The sequence below is a fragment of the Camelina sativa genome, chromosome 7, assembly GCF_000633955.1.
Source record: "Camelina sativa cultivar DH55 chromosome 7, Cs, whole genome shotgun sequence".
In the NCBI taxonomy this organism is placed as follows: domain Eukaryota; kingdom Viridiplantae; phylum Streptophyta; class Magnoliopsida; order Brassicales; family Brassicaceae; genus Camelina; species Camelina sativa.
The window spans coordinates 33,032,293-33,054,000 of record NC_025691.1 but is presented as its reverse complement, the minus strand read 5'-3'; the positions used below and the strand labels follow the sequence as shown (position 1 = coordinate 33,054,000).

The window sequence follows — 21,708 nt, the reverse complement described above, 5'->3', positions numbered from 1 at the left end:
TTTTTTTTTTTTTTTTTTTGTAAAGATCTTACCTTTTTATCTGTTTCAATGCCAATTTTGCCTCTCAATCATGGCTCTGATTTTGGGGACCATCTTGATTGATTGATCTTGAAATGTATTCAATGCAGATTCTGTAATCGAAACATGTCAGGTGATTTGGCTACTGAATGTGATGACTTCTGATGCATCTCCAGCAATCTAAATCTACAGTAATGAAGCTTGCAAGCAATTTTTTTTTTTTGCAGTTATTATATGTGGACGGGACTCCCATCATCTGCTTCATGGCAAGATTTCAAGGTCTGATTGACAAGTAATGTTTTGCTCCAACATTTTGGTTTCTGCTCCCTTGTCTTGTTTTTCATATGAAATCCATTTCAGGGTCATATGCGGAGGAGAGCTGGTGATGTGTACTTTGCTGAGGTCACTCGAGGCTGCTTTAGTGATCTTACTGGAAGTTATAAGTTATCCTCGAATTGTGGACACCACTCTTATCATTAGCACTTATTCAGGCTTTGCGCTGTGGCTGTTTGATTCAGACTTGAAAATTAACAATGGTTCTTCCAATTCCTATATATGTGCAGATCGGAGATGGTTTGAAGAATGAAGAAGATTCTATAGGAAGCTGGTGATATGTACGTTAATTTAAACTTTCTCATGCATACTTTCTTACCAATATCTTCCTATTTTAGCTTTGAGCAGTGTTCTTTTTCTCATATGACTTCTATAAATTATATGATCAGGAACCCATGGTGTCGTCGACTACACCAATTATGATGACAGGAAGTATGCTTTGTTTGCTCTGGCGTGCAGGTAAAATAATGACTATGCTTTCCCCTTTTGCACAGTTCAATGAGCACGAGTATTAAAACCTATGCTATATTTTTGTCACCAGAGGCTCATCCATTGGACTCATCATACATCATTTGTGTGATTTCATTCTCTTGTGCAGACTTTCCGTTTTAAGAATGAGAACTGCCCTAGACCAATGTGCTACAAGTGAGTTCTTCCTAGCAACAGTGTTTTTTATCTTCTTCTTCTAGTGTATAAGCTTTCATGTCGTGGTCTAACAACTTTCTGCTTTTTAGGGCCTACGGATATGGAAAGGATGGCACCCCAAATTGTGATGTCCCCGGATTTGAGATTCTATAGGAAGCTGGTAATGTGTGCTTCATGGCAAGATTTAAAGGTCTGATTTATTTGTCTTGTTTTTGTCTTTCTGAGATGAAATCCATTTTCTTGCAGGATCATATGCGGAGAGCTGGTGATGTGTGCTTTGCCGAGGCCACTCGAGACAGGTTGTGAGTCTTCTTCCTCCTTGTCCACTTCAAATCTCCCCATCCATAAGTTGTGAGTTTAATTCAGCCCCGTCTTAATATTCTTTTTTTTTTTGTAATATTCAATCACCGTCTCTTCTCTTCTACTCTCAGCATCGTTGATGAGTAGTATTGTTTTGGTGTCTTTGCAAGTGAGGAGTACGTTATTTTCATGGCGTATCTTCAGTCATCCAGACTGGTTCATCCATCACACTATTGTTTAAGGTAAACTTTTAATCATTCTGATTATTGCAGAATAAATAGCCGTTAGAACCCATTTAGCTAACGACTCTTTCTTCACTACGCAAGCCTCAATAAAGAACAAGCTACTCCTACTGAAGCAAGCACAATTAAGCCTGTCTCATGACAGTCCCAAGGACGCAGAGGTCAACAACAAAACCGCAGTGAAGACAAGGAGAGCAATCCTCGTTACATCATTATTTATTCCAGATCAAGAGATAAAAGATGACAATAAATTATTATATTGGCTCCTTGCCCAAGCCTTACTGAAGATCAGTTAAAGACGAAGCTTCTCAAGATCAGCTTCTTTTGGTTATAATTAGCTTTCTTTTGTAATAGTTTGTTTCCGCTTTTGAATCTAGTGGCTACTCCACTAACTTGCTCGTTTGTAATGGCTTTTGTATGAATTATGATATAAAGTTAAAACAGTGGAAGTGAATTGATTGATAAGCGTCGGGTTCTTTGTTACAATCGGTGAGATTTTGAGAAGGTTGGGACATGGCTCCGAGAGACAATAAGAAGAAGCAAAACAGAGCGACAACAAATTGTTTAATGATTCTTGTCATTTTTCTTTTGTTATGACTCTATGAAAAGAACAAAACAGAGGACATATAGGTTTATATAAAGAAATTTTAAATTCATTCAAATATCCGTGACTGTCCACATATAACGTGGTTAGACCAATTCAGAGGTTGAATCTTTATAAAACTAGTATTATTTTAGTTGAACTCCATGTTCTTGTATAAAAAAATAAACGTTGAATATCGTTGCAGGTTTGTAGTGTGATGAAGCCAAAGGCAAAAGATAAAAGTTTTACAAATCTTGTTTAGAACTCGTAGTGAAACAGAAGGAGTAACGCATCACAATCATTAAACTGTTTTTTTTTTTTATGTATTACACAAATCATAATTTATAATCCTTTAGTCATCACATATGATCACACAAGTGCAAACACCTAAACTGCTATTTTTAAAGCAATCTCCCAAATATTTCTTTCCTATTAGTCTATTAGACAAGAATATATATAAATAACATATCACACGTCACACACATTAAATACAAATATTTATAATCATTGGATTGGATCATAGTCATAGAGCCACAAGTGCTAACACCGAAGTTGTCATGGCTGTAATGAAAATCCTCCTAAAAATTTCGTTTCCTGCAATACAATTATACAAAGAAAAGCCAAAACAATACATAAACGTTTTAGTTCCTCATTCTGTTATCTTCCTCATAGTTAGATTTGATTATGAATGATATAAACCTTTCATAACGTTAATAGACGATGCGCCGCTTGGTGACTGAGAACTTGGCAAACCGGTTGTATCATACTTCAAAAAACATTTAGGAAGATAGAAGTGAGCCCAACGAGCATTGGTACAACAGCCTGAGACACTTTGGGCTGCAAGTCTCAAGCAGGCGCTGCAATTTGCTGGATCAAGATCAGGACTACACTGAACCATTGTGTCTAACGTATACGAGCCCTCAAAGTCATTCACGCGTGATTTATCCTTCACGTAATAAGGCGTAGAAGAAGACAAAGAAGACTTTGATGATGTGAGGATAATTAGTTGCTCTAACTTGGTGGATAACGTTTTTTGGAACGAACTAAAAAGAGAAGTAGGAAAAAAAGCGACAGGGTATTTAACGACGTAAGGCCCGTCTTCTACGAGGGTGAAGAAGGAAACGTTGGAGTATCGAACCATACACTCCTCGTAGTATATTATAGCAGTTTTTCTATAAGTGCAGTTATTTTTAGTGATTTCTAGGGTTGCCGTCTTGACACAGTCCGAACAAGATGTTTTGGTGAGGTCTCCACGGCAGAGGAACATGCCATGGACTGTGTCGGGGCTAAGACCGATTGTGGCATTAGAATAAGTTCCAAGGGAGGAACGGTCACGGAGAGAAGAAAGTAGGGTTTCACGGTTTGATTTGTATGAGCTGGTTTGTGTGAAGTTGTCGGATAATTTGTCGTCACAGAAAGTGTGCATGTGTTGAGGCTGAGACATGGTTTGGTGAGAAAAGAGAGAAAATAAGAAAAAGAAGCAAAACAAAGGAGCAGTGTATCTGATGAAAATTGCCATTTTTGGTTCTTTCTTGTTTGTGAAGGTAGGACAAAACGGAGCAGAACCTAGCCATATATATAGGGAAAAATCTTCTAATATTTTTAATTTCATTCAAATATGTAACGTCCTATACCAATTCAGAGGGAGAACATATATATATTTTTATTATTTCAGATGAACAGTCAGATGATTTCATCAATAAGAGTTCAATTCAAATATCTGAACAACAAACATCATCTTTTATTACTTGTTCTTGAAAGTTGGGATTATGAAAAAATCATAAAGTTATCACAATATTATGCTTCGTTAGCGTATGAAACAAAACATAGACTTGTTCTATTCAATTTTAGAAGACAAATTAATATTTGTTGATGCATAAAAAAAGAAAATTCCAAGAGTCTTCATTTGGAATTGCTGTGGTATTTACAAAAAAGTATGACAATAATCATATTATAAAAATTAAAATAAATTACTTAAAAAAATTCATTTAGTTGAGAATTCAACTTAAATTTATTTTATTTAGAGGTATTTTTTCTGTTAATATATGGAGTAGAGATATTTGCATTGCATCCGTTGAAGATCTAGATATATATAATAAGTGGTCTCCTAGTTAGAGATCACAAATCAATACATGAAGCTCTAGCATCCAAATAAGCATCGACAGCACATATAAAAGTCCATTTAGCTAAAAAAAACCATCAAACATTCACTCAGGCGATAAAACAGAAAAAAAAAAACAAAAAAAACTGAGATTCCTACTAATGTCATCAAGAAAGTTTACTGATTCGTCATTACCCAAACATATTGAACCTCATTTTCCCAATGTTAGGGTTTTGGAATACCGCTTTACCAAATGGGCTATCAGTCTCTGATGCAAGCATGTATTGTGTTAGATCAACTGAAGATGTGTTTGAGCTGATGAATATTGGATTAATGAATAGAACTGTAGGTGCTACAGCTCTCAATGAAAGAAGCAGTAGATCACACTGGTTTGTATACTTTATCTCTGAAATTTTATTACTTACCGTCTGTTATTGTCTAAATTTAACTAAACAATGTTGGCTATAATCTCATGTGTTCTTTATGTTCATGTACGTGGCGTCGATGTGGAAACAGACTCAGTTTTGCGTGGTAGTTTGCATTTAGTTTTGAGTTAAAATTTTGTTTAAAACCTAATTAACAGCTAAAGACACTTAGTTAAAAGTTAAAACAAAGTTTTGGTCATGATATTTATATGTAGATCCTGATTTAGTTCTCCTTTTCTATATTTCTATCCTAGTCAAAACAAAAATTTGGTCATGATATTTATATGTAAAACTTATTTAGAAAATTAACTTTTTTTTTTTGTTTCTTTTTGGTGCTCTTAACCATGTAGTCATTGATATTTCTCCTGAACTATATAACTTCAAAAAAAGTTTAGAAAAATATGTATATATATTTTTTGACATTAACAAATATATATGTTTTGACAAATATATATTTGTACTTCTTAAATAAAAGTCAACACGATTTGTTTTTATAAATATCATCCAATTCAATTGCCTCGAGTTCCACGAAAACGACGTGGATATATCATACTATTACGTTGACTTCGATCAAGAACCAACGTACGGACGGATTATCTTAATTTTTAGAAGCTAACACATATCATAGGAACACAAATATGTCATGATTAGTTTATAGTCCTAGACGTGTTAATGAACATATATAGAGAGATTATAAGCAGAACAAAGCCTTCTCAAGAAGAACAGAGAATACAAAGAAAAAGAAAAAGAAAAAAGAAAAAGAACAAGCTGGTGGTTTGTTTTTGCTTTCGAAAAATTAGGGGTTTTCAAAGAAGATGAGAGATCCAAAAAAAAAAAATTGCTCAAACAAATATAAAGAACAGAAATTAAAAAGTTACCGTTACAGATACCCGTTACAACAATCACATAGTGTTTTTTTTTTTTTTTAACTGCCTAATAATTTATTTGATGGGACTGACTTACGTCGTACGTTTTGCTGTGTAATTTTGGCTCTCTTAATTCCTTGTGACTCCAAATATTAGTTTATTTTGATATATTTTATTGGATAAATTTAGGTGTTTATAAAACTGATAAATTAATTAGGTGTTTATACAAAATATATGTCCCTATTAATTCCATGCTTAATAGAGAGATTTATTGATGTTGATACTTAGTTAAAAATCAACAGAGGAATATGGGTGTTCGTTAAAAAGTCAGGACATTTTTCAATTAAGCGAAAGAAAGAAAAAAAACACATATAGTTGGTATTATTTACTATTTAAGAGGATAGATAATCAAATAATCATCACTGAGATAGATTATGTGTTATGGAGTCGTGTTTTCACTTTTAAAATGGTTCCAAAGTTTAAGTTATCAAGTAAAATAATTTAAGGCTTTTCATTGTCAATACAGAGAGAGAATCATATATTCATATATAAGATCACCTAGAATAGAATTTTTTTTTTTGCTAAAGATTATAAAATACTTCTTTATAAACAATATTATAAACTGTATAATTAATTATTGTTTCTATGGAAATGAGTTTTTGTGTATTGCATTTGGTCAAGTTTTGAAAGTTAATATGCTTATATAGAAAATTTGACTTTTGAAGGACACATATAGTAATATTGTTCAGTCAAATTCCTTAGTCAAATATCAAAATAGCTAAGGTTGACTTTTAATCCTTAAACTCTCTCCCTAGAAATTTGGATATAAATGAACGTTGAGACTTGAGATCAATGGAATAATAACACATCATAACACACAATATTGTACAAGTCTTTGTTTCTTTTCCAAACACTCGCCCGTCTAGACTTTGCAGCAAGAAACATGAAAAGCTCATTCACGTTCACCATCTTCTTCTTTGTTCTTCTCCTTACCTCTTGTTAGTAATCTCTTATTATAAAAAAAAATATTATTTATAAATGTTGTGAAAATAATGAGTGAATAATGAGTTTGGTGTGTAATATGTACATATAGGTGTGGTGATGAGCGCGAGGATGCAAGAGAGCACAAACGAGATATTGAAGCCTATAACATGCAATACCAATGAAGACTGTGCTAAGTATTGCAAAGGTCCAATCCACAACTGCATATTTCACACTTGTCAATGCGTACCAGGAAATCCTAATTGTTGCTAGATAAAAAGTACCCTCCTCCACACATAGTCTCTAAAATTCTTATGTTTCTGATTCAGTATCTTTTGCATAAATTGGATTCCACCAAAAAGAATGAAATGAAATTATGTTTCCTTGTTCGTCTACTTAATTTCGTAATTGCATATTCACAAGACGCAAAATCGCTAGACTTTAAACCGTAGAACTATATAACTCAGCTGTATTATTTAATATGAAAGATATATAAAATTATGAAAGAAATTACTTCTTCGAGTCATGAGGAAGAAAGAAGAACAAACATGAAACATATCGGGTATGGTATCTTACGGTGAATCAATGCATATAATGTCGTCATATGCCGTAAGACACCATACATACTAGCTGTATCATGTATTCATGTTTGCCATTTCATACTCAAATGTTTCCTTCTCCTTTTCCAGTAAGCGTTTCATACTCCTTCAGTAAAGCGTTTGATTCGTATGAAGTGGTTAGTGTGAAGTTGTTGGTAGGATTGCAAAAAGTAAACATGTGTTCAGGTTGTGAGACATAGTTTAGTGAGATAACAAAGAGAAGAAAAGAAGTAAAACAGAGGAGTAGTGAGTGCAATTACGGTTCTTGCCATTTTGTTCTATGTTGTTTAACAAAACAGAGGAGATAGGAATTTAAAGTACAAGGAAGATAGCTTTTTTTTTTGTTGATTTATTCAAAATTATGTACAAATAATGATTGGTATTATACCAATTCAGAGGAAAAATATGTAAAACTAATATTGTTTTTCATCCACGATAGCAATATCTTTCTTTACTAAGACACAAAGTCATGAAGTTAACAACTGTTTTTTCTTTTTTTTTTTAATAATTAATCGAAACAGAGACTTAGTCCTACAACTTGGAAGAAAGAGTTTTGATTCAGAGAGTAAAGAAATTACTGCAGATTCATGGCGGCGAACGGGAGAAAAAGGTAACCTTGAACAGGATAGGCTTGAAGTGCTGGAGTAGTGCCTTGAATAGCAAGATTTGTACCAAAATTCATAGGACCAAAACCAGTGGTAGGAAAGAACATCCCGGGAGGAGTTGTTGCAGCTGATGGAGGAGTTGTGCCTTGAACAGAAAGAGGTGTACCAAACATCATAGGACCAAAACCAGTGGTAGGAAAGAACATCCCGGGAGGAGTTGTTGCAGCTGAGGGAGGAGTTGTGGCACCATTAAATGTGAAATTACCAGAAGCAGAGGAGCTACTGGTTGCTCCACATGCAGTGCATCCGTGTGCTGGAGGAGGAATAGTAGCGGTTTCATGGGGTCTCTGAACACTCGAGTTAATCGGAGGAACTGTTGTGGATGGTGGTGAAATAGAGCTCTGATACCGGGTCATACCAGGGAAAAAACCAGTTAGGGTTGTAAAATCAAAGTTTGGCCTTGAGCCTATGGGAGAGGTATGAGCACCAGGAAACAACCCACCTGTAACATGAGATTTAAGTCAAAATTACAGAGAGAAATAAAAGAGAAAAATGTTAATAAAAGATTAAACTGGATGAGTTAGTTAGTTAAATTACCTTTGTCTCCTCGCTTGTAATCATCCCACCTTAGTTCTTCATGGCTTTTATGTTGATACGGCTTGGAAGCAGATATGGAAATATATTTTTCTTCGCCTTTTCCAGTGGAGAGATCCCAAAGAGGTTTGTTTTGTCCATCATCTGTAGCTGTAGGCGCATAACCAGGAATTCTACTACCTTGTTCAGTGTGGTTACTCCATCCATGAGATGCAAAAAACGGCTGGGATCCAATATTGGGATTGCTGCTGAATATAGAAGGTGATGAAAAAGGCGAGCTCGGCGACGCAGTAGTAGCTCCATTGAAACCAAAAGGTTGAGGACCTACTCCACCTACTGAACGACCAGCCAAATTTGGTGGATTTGGGCTTAATAGGTTGGAGGAAGTCCCAGGCAAGTAACCAACACCAAATCCGGGAAAAGAAGTGTTCGCTCCAGAGTTGGAGCCAAACTGTGAATGAAGACCCTCTGTATGTGTATCAAAGATAGATCGGTGGTTTTGTCCGAAACGGTTTGAAAAGGAGGGTGCTGGTGGCGTGTATCCAAAAACAGAAGTAAAAGCTGAAGAGCCACTCGCCGGAGATGCTGCGACACAACCAAATCGGGAGAATGCGGAAGTGCTAGATGCACCAAAAAGTTGCGTTTGCCCAAAAGGTGAAGCACCAAAAACTGGTCTAGTGGTTGAGGAGGAAGTTACTGGCGGGATACCAATATCAGGTCTTGCGAAAGCAGGGTTGCCAAACCTTGTGGAACTGCTAGATGCACCAGCTTGGACGGGATCTTGAATTGGCCCTAATAAAGTTGGTGTGGGAGCAGAGGATGCACCAACCCCAAATAAAGTTGGTGTGGGAGCAGAACTAACCGATGTAAAAGCAGGTGCGGATCCGAATAAAGAAGAACTTTGAGGTGGAGATGAAGTTGAAGATGTGGAAGTGGCAGATGCACCAGAACCAGTATTAATTTGGACAGGAGCTTTAAATATAGATCCACTTTGGAAGGTGGCTGGGGCAAGAGATTGCGTTGGTCCAAAACTAACAGATGTGGTGGCAACAGGAGCTGGAGATGAAGTTGAGGATGTGGAAGTTCCAGATGCACCAGAACCAGAACTAGTAGCTAGTACAGGAGCTTGGAAGGAGGGAGACCCAAATGCATTAGCGATAGTTGCGGCAGACTGAGTTGGGGGGACAGATTGCACTGGTCCGAAGCTGAATGGTGATGATGTTGATGTTGAAGTAGGAGCAGGAGCAGATCCAAAGCTGAATGGTGATGAAGTTGATGTTGAGGTGGAACCAACAGCAACAGAATGATGTGCAGGAGCTTCTTGAACTGGTCCGGGACTAGTAACGGGAATTGAAGTGACGGATGAGCCAATCACACTGCGCGGTTGAGATTCTTGGCTATTATTGAGCCAGCCTGAAGTGCGGCAATGGTAACAGTTTCTGCACTCTGGCTCAGAAAAATCAATTCTCATCTTTCTATCTCGATCTTTCAAACTGTTAACAAAGAAGACAACAAACGAAACACGTCAATCTAATATCAGAGGATAACACTCACATAAATTGAATCGAAACCCTAAATCCAGATCCTTTAATATGCACTCAAATCTAAGGGATTAGATGAGAAAGCAGCGATTTTTAAATTCAGAACAGAGCATTATCATTGAATCGATAGTTCTAAACGAAAACAGAGAATTCAAGGAGAGACGGTAGCGAATCGATGAGGAAACCGTACGTGAAAAAGCGTGCAAAAGAAGTAAGTCAAGAACCCTAGTTACGAATAGATCTAAACCCAAATCAAGACAGATAAGATTAAGGAAACAGCGATCGGTAATCAAAATCGAACCTTTGAACAAAGTTAGGAAGCGGAGCAACGGTCCAAGAGAGATTGAAGGAGATTCAGAAATCAAGGTTAGGGTTTGTGTGAAGAAGAAGAAAAAAAAAGAGCACTTTGTGGTTTCAATTTATAGGAAACGATCTCCTCACTTTGCCTGCGTCGCTCTAACGCTTCCTCGTAAGATTGCTTTTCTTTTTTTCTTTTTCCTTTCTTTGTTCTTGCGACGTTGTTTTAACGCTGCACTATTAATTTCATGAAATCTCCATCAATTTAAAAATATATATACATTTCAAGTCAAACTAAGAGTCAATATATATATATATTTTTACTTATTAAAACAGATAATTATAATTTTACAAATAGGAAAATTTACTTTACATAAGAAAATATAAAATGTGCTTATTATACATAAAATTTAAATTCTGAATGAAACATATTGTTTTTCTTTTATATATCAAAATCAAAATAATTATTTATTTTATCAATATTGGACCACACCAGAACCAACTTAGTAGCCAAATTTTTACATATAAAAATACTGTAATTTCATCACAAAATTCAACCAATACTTCCATATAACAAAAAGCACTAAACGGATACATAATAATAATGCAACAGTTTCCATGCACACTAAAATGAATCAGCTAGCTGATCATATATAATGAATCAAACATGCAAAAAGGTTCAATAAAATCAATAATAACGCATAACTCTCAACGAATAGACTAGGTGTGTGATACGTTCGTTATCGTCCAAAAACATAGCTCATAGCCCAAAACAATACAATCCACTAGAGAAGAATTAGGATGAAACAACATCAAACTCTGACAACTCTAAAATATTGCTTTTTAGAGTATAATTTTTGTTCTTTGTTCTTCTCCTTGGTCAAGTTTTGAAAAGTTAATATGCTTAGATAGAAATTTTGACTTTTGAAGCACACATATACTGTATGTTGTTCAGTCAAATATCAAAATAGTTAAGGTTGATTAACTTTTTTTTCTTTTTTTTTTTTTTGACCAGAGGTTGATTTCCTTTTAAATATGAAACTCTCTCCCTAGAACTTTGTATATAAATGAACGTTGAGATATGAGATCAACAACACACAATATTCGTACAAGTCTTTGTATCTTTTCCAAACACTCGGCCGTTTAGACTTTGAGCAGCAAGAAACATGAAGAGCTCCTTCACGTTCACCATCTTCTTCTTTGTTCTTCTCCTTACCTCTTGTTAGTAATCTCTTATTAAAAAGAAAAAAAAAATATTATTTATAAATGTTGTGAAAATAATGAGTGAATAATGAGTTTGGTGTGTATATGTATATATAGGTGAGGTGATGAGCGCGAGGATGCAAGAGAGCACAAACAATATATTGACTATACCATGCAATACCAATGAAGACTGTGCTAAGTCTTGCAGAGGTCCATTCCACAACTGCCAAAATCATAGTTGTCAATGCGTAGAAGGAAATCCTAATTGTTGCTAGATAACACCCTCCTCCACACATTGTCTCTAGAAGAAAATGCTTATGCTTCTGATTCAATATATTTTGCATTGGATTAATTCCACCAAATAATAAAATTATGCTTCCTTGTTCGTCTACTTAATTTCGTAATTGCATATTCAGAAGACGCAGAAATCGCTAGACACTAAACCGTATTACTAAAACTCAGCTGTACTAAAATATGACAGTGGAAACTGTTCTGCCTTGGCAGCTTTTCTTGTAGTAGATCAGATGCATTGTTCCCAAACCTCGTCTAAAACCATTTTTTCTTGACAGATTTTCATGCTTAAGGCCACTTCTTCTTGCACAGTTGATTCCACAAGATCTTCTTCATATGGTTCTGACTCTAAGCAGATTTGAGTTGAAACTTGCATCTGTCGTATTAGTGAAGGTTCTTTACCTGAAACATTCAACCGCTGTTCACCGAGGTCCTTACTGCTTCTACCACCAATGTAGCAGTAAGATTCTTTACATGGATTCTTTATGGTGCTTGAAACACACACACAAGTAAGTTTGGGAACACCACTCCCTAGTGAATGTTGCACTGGCTGAAAAGGTGACGAAACACTTGCCGCAGATGTACAAAAAAGTGATGCAGTAGTCGATGGATTTGGTCCGAAAAGGTTAGTAGAGGAAGATGCTGGCGAGTAATCCAAACCACATCTAGCTAAAAAACCTTCACACTTTGTAGGTGCTGAGGTGCTTGAAGCACAAACAGAAGTAACTGGTGTTGTACCAAAAACTACTGTAGTAGTAGTAGAGGAAGAAGATGCTGGCCAGACACCAACATCAGATCTGACCCATTCAATACCGCATCCTGTAGAAAATGAATTAATACCCCAAGGCATATCTTGCGCTGGCTCAAACGGTGAAGAACGTGGAGGTGCTGGGACATAACCAATGGGAGGAAGCTTAAGGATGTTGAAGTGCTAGGCGCACCAGAACCAAAAGTAGCTTGGACAGGAGCTTGCACTGACCCGAATTTAGGTGGTGTGAGAGCAGAAGATGCACAGAAACCGGAAGTGGTTGGACCAGGAGCTTGCGTTGGAGCAGAACTAACATCAGGAGCAAATCCGAATGGTGAAGAAATGTGAACTGGAGATGATGTTGTTGAGGTTGAAACATTAACAGCAGAATCATATCCAAGAGCTTGAACTGGTCGGGGACTAACCGGCATTGAATTGACTGATGAGCCAGTCACATTGCTCAGTTCGGATTCTTGAATATTGATTATGCCTGAAGTGCGACAATGGTAAAAGTTTCTGCATTCTGACTCAGAAAACTCAATACTCATGCTTCTTTTGATCTTTCAAACTGTTAAACAAAAAAAAAGAAACAAAAATTTGGTAAGGATCAGAAATGAAATCGAATTGCAAAGCTACGGAACATAAGCCCTAAATCCAGATCCTTTAATAATCGATTGATCTCTCTTCTTGTATCATTGAATCGATAGTTCTAAATTTCGAAAACAGAGAACTAAATTGGTATGTGAAAGCGTGCAAAAAAAGCAACTTAAAGAACCCTAATTGCAAAGAGAGAATATGACCGAACCCAAATCAAGCAAAACGAAGACAAAACAAGATCAGTACGACAATTGTTGCAAGAATCGAAATCACTCAAAATTGTCAAGAGTTTAATGAAAGACCGAACCTTTGAACAAGTAGGAAGCAGATCAACGACGGAGAGATTAAATGAGAAGCTTACGGATCAGAGAAACAACAATGGTGCGGTTTCAATATCAGAGAACTTTTGTGGTTCCATTATTAAGGAAACGATTTGTCTTTGACTTTGCCTCCCAAGATTGTTGTTTTTTTTTTTTTTGGCAAACCCTTTTTTTCTGTTCTTATTTTTTTTAACTTCTTGAAGTTATAATCTACAAAACAAAATTTTTATTTGCAAAATTTTAGAATTTTATTGATTTGTATATATTATTTTGTCTCTTTAACTTGGCCATGTTTTGAAAAATTAGATTGTTTAACTTTAAAGTTTAAACAGAGAAATGATTTTGGAATGAAATATACAATATAGTTTAATCACATTAAATCGGCTTACTCAAATATCAAAATACTTAGGTGAATTAATTTCCTTTTAATCAAATCAACTCCCTAAATTTGGTATATCACCAACAAAATTTTACAAGTCTTTGTCCTTTTAAGCAGCAAGAAACATGAAAAAAGGTCCAATCCACAACTATGACATACTTGTCAATGATATAAACGTTTTGAAAGAACTGACTTCTTTGAGTAATGAGGAAGAAAGAAGAACAAACATTTTCCGGTAGATTCTTGATGATACTTAATTATTTGTATGGTATGTATAATGACTATATATATATATATATATGCACATAAGACTATAAGAGGAAGCTAGAGATTACTATGTGATGTGTCTTAAACTCTTGAAATCGGAGAGAAGGTGACATTAGGCATGAAAGAAGAAGGGACATCTCTTGTATTCACCGGAGTTTCCATGTCGATAAGCTCCCTGAGTGAACTGCATCTAGACAAAGAGTTGCTTCTTTCTCCTCTTGAGACTTCACTTCTGTGCAGCTCGGCTACACAGACAGAGAATGCTTGTAATGCTGAGAGCTTTGCGTGGAAGTTAACTTCATATTGTCCTTCTCTGATGAATGCCATTGTCATTGCTGGTGTGGTCTCCTTCTCACCCTGAAACACAGTTTTGTTTTTATATGTCAAGATCAAGAAAGAGACAAGTTGATACATTACACTTTAGTACCACAAGAACAAATTCTTACCTCTATGAAAAGTTCCAAACCCTGATGATTGTTGGTGAGTTCTGGAGATTCTAGGACAAAAAGATGACATCCCATGTCCCATCCGCTACAGTCACAGCCTCCACCTGATCTCCATCTCTGCAGTATCGGTGTAGGACATGAGTTTTCGGTATCAGGTAAACCGTGGTTTCCTGTTGGAACTATGACTTTCATCTCACGATGACTCGAGAGTTTGCTGTCTGAAGAAGAGTCTTGAATAACAATTGCTGCAATCTCTAGGCCTGGATGTAACTCTGAGGCTGTCCAAGGATCAGATGCAGAGGTCTCTGAATGTTTTGATAGACTACGCATCAATCCTCGGCTGAAACTATTCTGCCTCGGCAGCTTTTCTTGTCTTAGATCAGATGCAGAGTTCTCTGTCTCTGAGAATATCGATTGACTCAGGTCTAATCCTCCTCGTCTGAAACTGTTCTGTCTTGACATGTTTTCATGCTGGAAGCCACTTCTTCTTGCACGTGCAATGTCGAAAAGAACGAATTCTGACACAGTTGATTCCACAAGATCTTCTTCATATGGTTCCGACTCTAAGCAGATCTGAGTTGAAACTTGCATCTGTCCTATTAGTGAAGATTGTTTACCTGAAACATTCAACCGCTGTTCCCCAAAATTCTTATTGCTTCTACCACCGAGATAGCGAAACGAATAGACAAACCGGGAGTCATTATCATCCATTCTTGCACTGGCCATATATACATCATCAGGGCGGTCCAGAGAAAAGGTGAAAACAGGCATCCCAAGTTCATATTCGATACTGAGATAAGCATGTAGATGAACAGGTGAAGACTTTCTCATCAAGGATTTGTTTCTTGAGACCATTTCACCTGATTTAGGTATCAGAGGATTTCGATTTGAAAACGGATTGGACAGTTTTTTGATACGGCTAAACCAGCTTGTTGAGCTTGAACTGTTAGTAGAAGAATACTGATTGCTTCCCTTTGAAGAAGACATAAAGGGCAATTGTATTCTAGCAGAGAATGACTTTTGCAATCTTGGTTCCATGTTTCTCTCTGAGCCTAAAGGCTTAGCTGATCGTTGTTGTTGTTGCTGTTGTCTCCCATTGGTGTTCAACCGTACCCCGAAAAAACCACCAGAAGAATATTGCTCCACTGAAAACTTTTCAGCATCTGACATGTTCCTTCTGCTTCTCTCCTTGGAGCCCTGATTGAAGAAACCATGTCCCTCCTTTGCCTTGTTTCCCGGTTTTGGAGGTTTCTTGCACGAGGTGTTAAGCACTCGATAAAACATAAACTCATCCTCTTCCCCTGGCTTTTTGGAATCGAAGAAATCTCGTAGAGTAGGAAGAACATTTTCAGAACTCTGTGCCATCTCTTTTGCTGCTTTTTGTCTAATTTAACTAATCTCTATTACCATTAGAAAAAATGACCAAACTTTTCTGCAGAAGATTTGTTCAAGGCAAGAACATGTATCAGTACTGTAATACCAAAGAAGCTAAACCAAACAAACAAGAGAATGCAAATGAGAATGTAGAAAGGACCACTTACCAATCACAGCAAAATCTGACTGCAACTTCTTGAGGAAACTGTCACTGATTATGAACCGTTTCGAAAATTGCAAAATCTTTACGCTCTTACAGATCTAGAGCCCCACCACAAGGAACATAGGAATCAAGTAGTTGTGAATGTAATGAAAGCAACAGACAAAAGTTACACAATAAAAGCTATATTTCACTTGCATTCTAAGCCAATCATAGAAAGGGTGTGCAAAAAGTAACAATCAAATACCAATTGATGGGTTTCAGAGTAGTGATCCTCAAGGGTGGTTTAAAGGAAAGACCTTTAATCATATGCATCATAACTAATTGATGACCGTTGCATTAAAATAGGAAAAGTACGTACAGGCTCTCTCTTTCAATTATCCTATATTTAATAGTTTCCTCATAGAAAATCATGTATTTTGCTTTGTTAATGGGCCTTTACAGGCGCTTAGATAGAAGCCCAATTTTCTAAACGTCTAAGGGTCCATAGCTCAGTGGTAGAGCATTCGACTGCAGATCGAGAGGTCACCGTTTCGAACCCGGTTGGGCCCTTTTTTGTTGTTAAAGCTAATATTTTATTTTTAATGCTAAACAGGTGTCGTACAACATTATATGATCATTGTTGATTTTGTTAGAATAAATACAACTAACTATAGAAAACTATTTATATTCCTATGACTAATTAATTGTTACATATATGCCTGTGTTTGTGACCTTGGGAGGGTAAGTATGAAACAGTATTGAGAGATCTGAAGAAGGAATCCAAGACAAATAAGAAACAAGAACAATTCCAGATATGTAAATCTCAAAAGATCATTAAAAACCCCAAAAATGCTCTCTTCTTTACATTACATATTATAAAACATAGATTACAAATCATGGAAGAACCCATCAAAGCAAATTCACAACCACACCATTTCCAGTTTTTTTTCCGTCAAAGTACGCAACTTTTTCTTCTATATGTCAGGGAAATGTTCATCATGCTAGTAACCGAAAACAGAAAAGGAGTCCAATTCGAGGTAGTAAACCAAATGAATGCTTCTAGTATTTGAAAGAAAATAAGAAGTAAAGGAAAGAGATATGAGACGAAAACCCGAAACTGACCAGTGATGATGATGATGATGATGATGCACACGATAAGAGAACTGAGTTGTAGCTTCTACTTCAGAGGATGATGGTGAATTTTGATCTTATTTCTGCAAAAGCCTACGGGGCGTTTCGGTTAATGTAAGGAGATACTTTTAGTTTCCTCTTTGTGTTTTCCCGTTACCATCATCATCATAGTGTGTTTCTTTTGCTTTCGAGCATTGTTCCGTCTTTAAGAGCAGCATGTGCTTCGTTCTCTTGTCCTAGAGCTGATAGAGCTACAGATTGAAGATAGGATGCGATATGCCAAGCAGGAGATATCACTTGGGCTTGCATTGCATCATTCAGCGCCTCTTGGGGCATCTCATTCATTAGGTAACACAGACTTCTTCTTGCATATACAGTTGGGGAAACCATTGTCCCGCCCTCAATGAACTGTCCAAACACATTTTTTCATCAGTTTATGTCATAAGGTTGCACAGATTTACAACACTACCTTTTATCTGGAAACTTAAACTGAAAAGACACAAAACAATGGCAGTAGAAATGATCTAACCTGGGTATAGCAGTCAATGGTATTTACAAAGTCTTTATGTCGGAAAGCAACATCACCCTTTTTCTTGTAGTTCAGCGAGTCTTGCATCTGATTGGTCCACATCTGGAACGAAAGCTGAAATTTTTGCCGAGGAACAAGCAAACAAAAAAAGGTGATCAGATTGCAACAAGGAATACACAGTGAGACAATTACGAGAGTATAATTAATAACAAGGTTAAGAATTAAGAAAGAAACCTCTGTGGCTGCACCCTCATCATCTTTATAGCTAAGCTTTTCAAGAATCTCATGTATGGCAGTTAGATCTGTTCTTAGGCACGCCTCTCCAAGTGGTGAAAGGGGTGTGGTTGAGGCGCTGCTTGGTATGCCCATCAGTTCATGAGAAGGAGTCTTACATGAATAAACCAGTTTCTTATTAGTGTCGGAAATAATCTTCTCGAAAGCAAAAAAAGATAAGTAATCAAAAGATAAGAAGAGCTTGCGAAGGATAGATGGAAAGTAGACAAGTTAATGGTAGCAGGAAAGCACCTCAAGATCCCTCTGTAGTGGGATCATTGCAGTAACTAGAGACTTCGGGTTAGGACGCTCTCGGGGCTCATACTGCAAGCATCTAGAAGCTAACCGTATTAGTTCAGTCCCGTCGTCACTTGAAAATTGACCCTCTAAGCATGAATCGATCAACATTTGAATGTTCCTGTCCCTTATGAGGTCCAGCGCCTAATAATACACAGAACACGTAAAATGTTAGTCAAGATGCACTTTTCTCCAGGGAGTTTGATCGATGCTCAACAATGATTTGGTGGAGATTAATTGATTTAGTATCTTAATCATAAGCTTACATGGCTTGGAGGAATGTGTTTTCCACTAAGAAGATCAAGCAACAGAGTTCCATAACTGTACATCACACTTTCTGGTGTAACCCGACCTGTAGAAACAAACACACAAACTAATATGTCAAAAGAAAAAGCTATCCAAAATCCAAATAATGGAAACTGGATATGCAAAACTTCAAGTAAATACCTGTTCTGAGATACTCGGGAGGAGTGAACGCCAGATTGGTACTATAACTCTTCCCGTCTCTACTATTTTTCATCAGACCAAAGCACGAAAGTCTTGGATTTGAGTCCTACAAAAGACAAAACATGATTATTTTCATATATGCACATATTAACACAAAAGACAAAACATGATTATTTTCATATATGCACATATTAACACAGAAAAAAAGTAAGAAGTGAAGCTGAACTTACATCATCAAAGAGAACTCTGTAAGCATTCAAGTCGTGGTAGAGCGCACGTCCTTTGCCAGTACAATATTCTAAAGCTTGAGCAATATGTAAAGCTACTCTTAGTCGCATCGCCCACTTCATCGGTTGTGACTCCCCTAAAACCCCAAAATAATAGTTAAATACAGAAGCGTATAGCTAAAAAATAGTTAGTATATAAGTTCAGGAACTTACAATGGAAAAGATGCTTGGCCAAAGTTTCATTGGGCATAAACTCAGCAACAAGAAGTCTCTCCTCACCTTCATAACAACATCCAAGAAGATTTGCCATTCTATAGTTCCTTAACTGACCAACAGCTCTAGCTTCCTCCTATAAAGAAACAACATCCAAGAAGAGATTCAGATTGACGCAAAAAAAGGTAAAAAGACTTTATAAAGCAAGAAATTAAAGAAGAAAGGCTATTTAATACCAGAAACTGACGAGAATCAGGCCAAGCTTTCCTATTAAACCTTTTAACAGCAATACGTCTTTGATTATCCAATTTGCCTTTATAGACAACATTTGGAGCTTTTTCACCATGCTCTGAAACTATATTCTCTGCAGCAAATCCTGATGTAGCGTTCCTTAACGTCTCAATTGAGAATTCACGAAACTGAGGCAAATCATTCCCTTCACCTCTCCTATCCTCATCTAAGAAACAATAACAAAGTCCACTATCATTAACACAAATCAATCATAGAGAAACCAAACAAACCCTAGAAAAAAAAAACAAAAAAGACTCGATCTTTACCTAACCCTGTGACTCCTCCATGATTATTAGATCCTTCAGGTTCTGATACACAACAAAATGCACATAACTTGGAAACCTCACAACCCATTTCAGTATGATTTTTTTTTGTTTTTTCCTAGTCAAACCATAAACCCTAAACCGCGTCTTCTTTTTTTAGCTGATTTATAAAAATCAAGACTTTTCTAAGTTTAAATAGATCAAATCCGTGAAGAATCTCTTCAGAATTCCAAAAAAAAAAGAAAAAAGCCCAGTTTTTGTGATGTTCTTCTACTATACGAGGAAGAAGAACAAAACCAAATTAAAGGGTCAAAATCTGAGAAAACGGTCTGTGAAAATAGAAACTCAAAGGAAGAAAAAGGTGAAATGACAAAATCGAGAGCCGCTCGTGTGGTGAGCTCAAAGGGAAAGGCTCAAAGAACAGAGAGATTGTTTTCTGCAACTTTCTCTCTTTTGTGTTTTGCTTTTTTTTTTTTTTTTTTTTTTTNTTTTCTATCCTTTTGTTGGAGAGACAAAAGCAGAGAGAACTTTGCCAGAATGTTAAAATTAAAATAATAATAATAATAATTAAAACTTTAGTTTTTTTGTTTTCAGAAGAAAGAAAAATAAAAGAGAAACACAGCAAAGCAGCAGGCCTCTCTCTCTCACCCAAGTCAACTCAACCAGTGGGTCAAAAAAATAAGAGATATCTAAGAAACAACTCATATTTGCTATCACACAATAACCCATCAATTTGGAATTATCAATAACAATTATTTAATTTTATTAGGAGTGTTTTTCAAATATCTGGTTTTCATTTTTCAAAATAGTATAGAAAATTTGATCCATATATTTTTCTGTTATACATTGTATGTGATTGGTAATCTTATACCGTTTTTGTTATAACGGATCATAAAACGAGTATCAAAAACGACAAAAATTCACTTTAAAAAATTTTTATAATGTTTTTTTCTATCCAATAATTTGACGTATCACTAACCGTTTTTCAACTGCCAAAAGACCGTTTTGTATTGTTAGATGGATTTATTAACATAAAGCGAAACCGATTTACTAATTTTGTATAATTCAATCAATATTAATTTATATCATCATAAAGTGATAGTGCAAATGTTTGTATTCAGATGGGTTCTAAATTTTTCTTTTTAGTTTATAGCAAAAGAATGCTATAGTTTTTTTTTCTTACAATAAACGTTTTAAACGATAAAAAAAAATACTTCAATTCTTTTACATGTTTTGGGAGTTATTCAGGATTTCGGGTTATCAAAAGATTAAACAAAAATAGTGGTCCAAATTCCAAAACGTGGATGTTTAAATGCAATTACCAGTCACTTGTTTCCCATTGTTTAAGAAGAAATTAATTATAAGGGTATCAAATTGTAAAAAAAACGGTAACTACAATAAGAAATACATATGGTATGTTTTTGTCAATGATACCATAATTTGGACGCGTCGCGTAGCACACACACACTGGTACCGTATTCCACAACTCCATCTAATTGATCCATAGCTGTCAATCAATAGTATATAGCTATTGCACATAATGTAATTAGTTATATATTACTACATTTACACAGATGCATGTCCCTTGTCGCACATAACTATTTAGGTAACAGTTTTATCTTTTTTTCTAATCGAAATGAAATATTCGGAGAGATGATAATGTGAAAATAGAATAATGTGAACGTGGAAAAGGAAAAAATTAAGTTAACCAAAAATTTAGCCACCGACATAACGCTCTTTAGCATTTTTATTTTATTTTGTTTTCTTCCAACAGTAGAAACGCCTTTTCACCGACCATCCCCTCGTACCTGCTGTGAATGATATCTTGAAAACTCACAAAATTTACTTCTTTTTCCAAAAATGTTACTTCTTCTTGACTGTTCAATTGGCAAGTATCGGACACGATTTAATTTGATGCTAATCCTGGGAGACATGGGGTTCATCAGTGCTATACACGCATTGAAGGGAAGATTCAACGTTCTCTTATCACGGCCTCAAAACGCGTCAGGTGTGCCAGTTGATGGTGTAACGTACAGAATGGCTTTGGAAAAACCTAGCCACTAGAGGAGACCTTATCGACCAGATTGAGGACTTAGAACTTGTTGACAATACGTTTGAGGGTTGGTAACTTAACTAAAGG

The 21,708-nt window shown here is 36.1% G+C and overlaps 7 protein-coding genes, 1 long non-coding RNA gene and 1 other non-coding gene across 12 annotated transcripts in view; 4 read left to right on the top strand and 5 right to left on the bottom strand.

The window, feature by feature from the left end:
- The window catches only part of LOC104703978, a 2,691-nt gene extending 712 nt beyond the window's left edge, over positions 1-1,979 (top strand). The window contains exons 2-10 of one of the 3 annotated variants that reach the window (XR_754257.1): positions 129-151; positions 246-297; positions 379-632; positions 741-810; positions 893-996; positions 1,086-1,156; positions 1,243-1,347; positions 1,428-1,538; positions 1,623-1,979. This is a non-coding gene — a long non-coding RNA (uncharacterized LOC104703978). Of the gene's footprint in view, positions 1-128; positions 298-378; positions 633-740; positions 811-892; positions 997-1,085; positions 1,157-1,242; positions 1,348-1,427; positions 1,539-1,622 lie in introns of all 3 variants that reach the window. The other 2 variants (XR_754259.1, XR_754256.1) reach the window with 2 other exon arrangements.
- On the bottom strand, positions 2,804-3,640 carry LOC104705213 (cysteine-rich repeat secretory protein 8-like). The gene has a single exon (XM_010421182.1). The coding sequence runs from the start codon at positions 3,638-3,640 to the stop codon at positions 2,804-2,806; it is 837 nt and encodes a 278-aa protein (XP_010419484.1).
- Positions 6,398-6,851, top strand: LOC109125697 (defensin-like protein 278). The gene is made up of 2 exons (XM_019228134.1): positions 6,398-6,511; positions 6,607-6,851. The coding sequence occupies exons 1-2, from the start codon at positions 6,457-6,459 to the stop codon at positions 6,765-6,767; spliced, it is 216 nt and encodes a 71-aa protein (XP_019083679.1). The 5' UTR covers positions 6,398-6,456; the 3' UTR covers positions 6,768-6,851.
- LOC104703977 (nuclear pore complex protein NUP98A-like) lies at positions 7,412-10,352 on the bottom strand. The gene is made up of 4 exons (XM_010420079.1): positions 10,135-10,352; positions 9,136-9,785; positions 8,296-9,096; positions 7,412-8,200 (listed from the first exon to the last, which is right to left on the bottom strand). Exons 2-4 carry the CDS (start codon positions 9,761-9,763, stop codon positions 7,668-7,670), a joined length of 1,962 nt encoding a protein of 653 aa, XP_010418381.1. The 5' UTR covers positions 9,764-9,785; positions 10,135-10,352; the 3' UTR covers positions 7,412-7,667.
- Positions 11,243-12,889, top strand: LOC109125698 (defensin-like protein 278). Its single transcript, XM_019228135.1, has 2 exons — positions 11,243-11,351; positions 11,451-12,889. The coding sequence occupies exons 1-2, from the start codon at positions 11,297-11,299 to the stop codon at positions 11,606-11,608; spliced, it is 213 nt and encodes a 70-aa protein (XP_019083680.1). The 5' UTR covers positions 11,243-11,296; the 3' UTR covers positions 11,609-12,889.
- On the bottom strand, positions 12,369-13,408 carry LOC104703975. The gene is made up of 2 exons (XM_010420075.1): positions 13,277-13,408; positions 12,369-12,940 (listed from the first exon to the last, which is right to left on the bottom strand). The coding sequence occupies exon 2, from the start codon at positions 12,918-12,920 to the stop codon at positions 12,369-12,371; it is 552 nt and encodes a 183-aa protein (XP_010418377.1). The 5' UTR covers positions 12,921-12,940; positions 13,277-13,408.
- On the bottom strand, positions 13,736-16,047 carry LOC104703976. Its single transcript, XM_010420076.1, has 3 exons — positions 15,923-16,047; positions 14,382-15,813; positions 13,736-14,292 (listed from the first exon to the last, which is right to left on the bottom strand). The coding sequence occupies exons 2-3, from the start codon at positions 15,744-15,746 to the stop codon at positions 14,017-14,019; spliced, it is 1,641 nt and encodes a 546-aa protein (XP_010418378.1). The 5' UTR covers positions 15,747-15,813; positions 15,923-16,047; the 3' UTR covers positions 13,736-14,016.
- Positions 16,396-16,467, top strand: TRNAC-GCA. Its single transcript has one exon. It is a non-coding gene; the product is annotated as a tRNA-Cys (tRNA).
- On the bottom strand, positions 16,693-20,067 carry LOC104703974 (probable serine/threonine-protein kinase At5g41260). 2 transcript variants are annotated; one of them, XR_754255.2, is made up of 11 exons: positions 19,572-20,067; positions 19,251-19,471; positions 19,015-19,150; positions 18,805-18,938; positions 18,575-18,680; positions 18,394-18,479; positions 18,083-18,271; positions 17,792-17,944; positions 17,558-17,671; positions 17,020-17,436; positions 16,709-16,898 (listed from the first exon to the last, which is right to left on the bottom strand). XR_754255.2 is itself a non-coding variant. In XM_010420074.2 (10 exons), exons 1-10 carry the CDS (start codon positions 19,657-19,659, stop codon positions 17,194-17,196), a joined length of 1,470 nt encoding a protein of 489 aa, XP_010418376.1. In that variant the 5' UTR covers positions 19,660-20,067; the 3' UTR covers positions 16,693-17,193. The 2 variants fall into 2 exon arrangements, 1 of the variants encoding a protein (XP_010418376.1); XM_010420074.2 differs by having other exon boundaries at positions 16,693-17,436.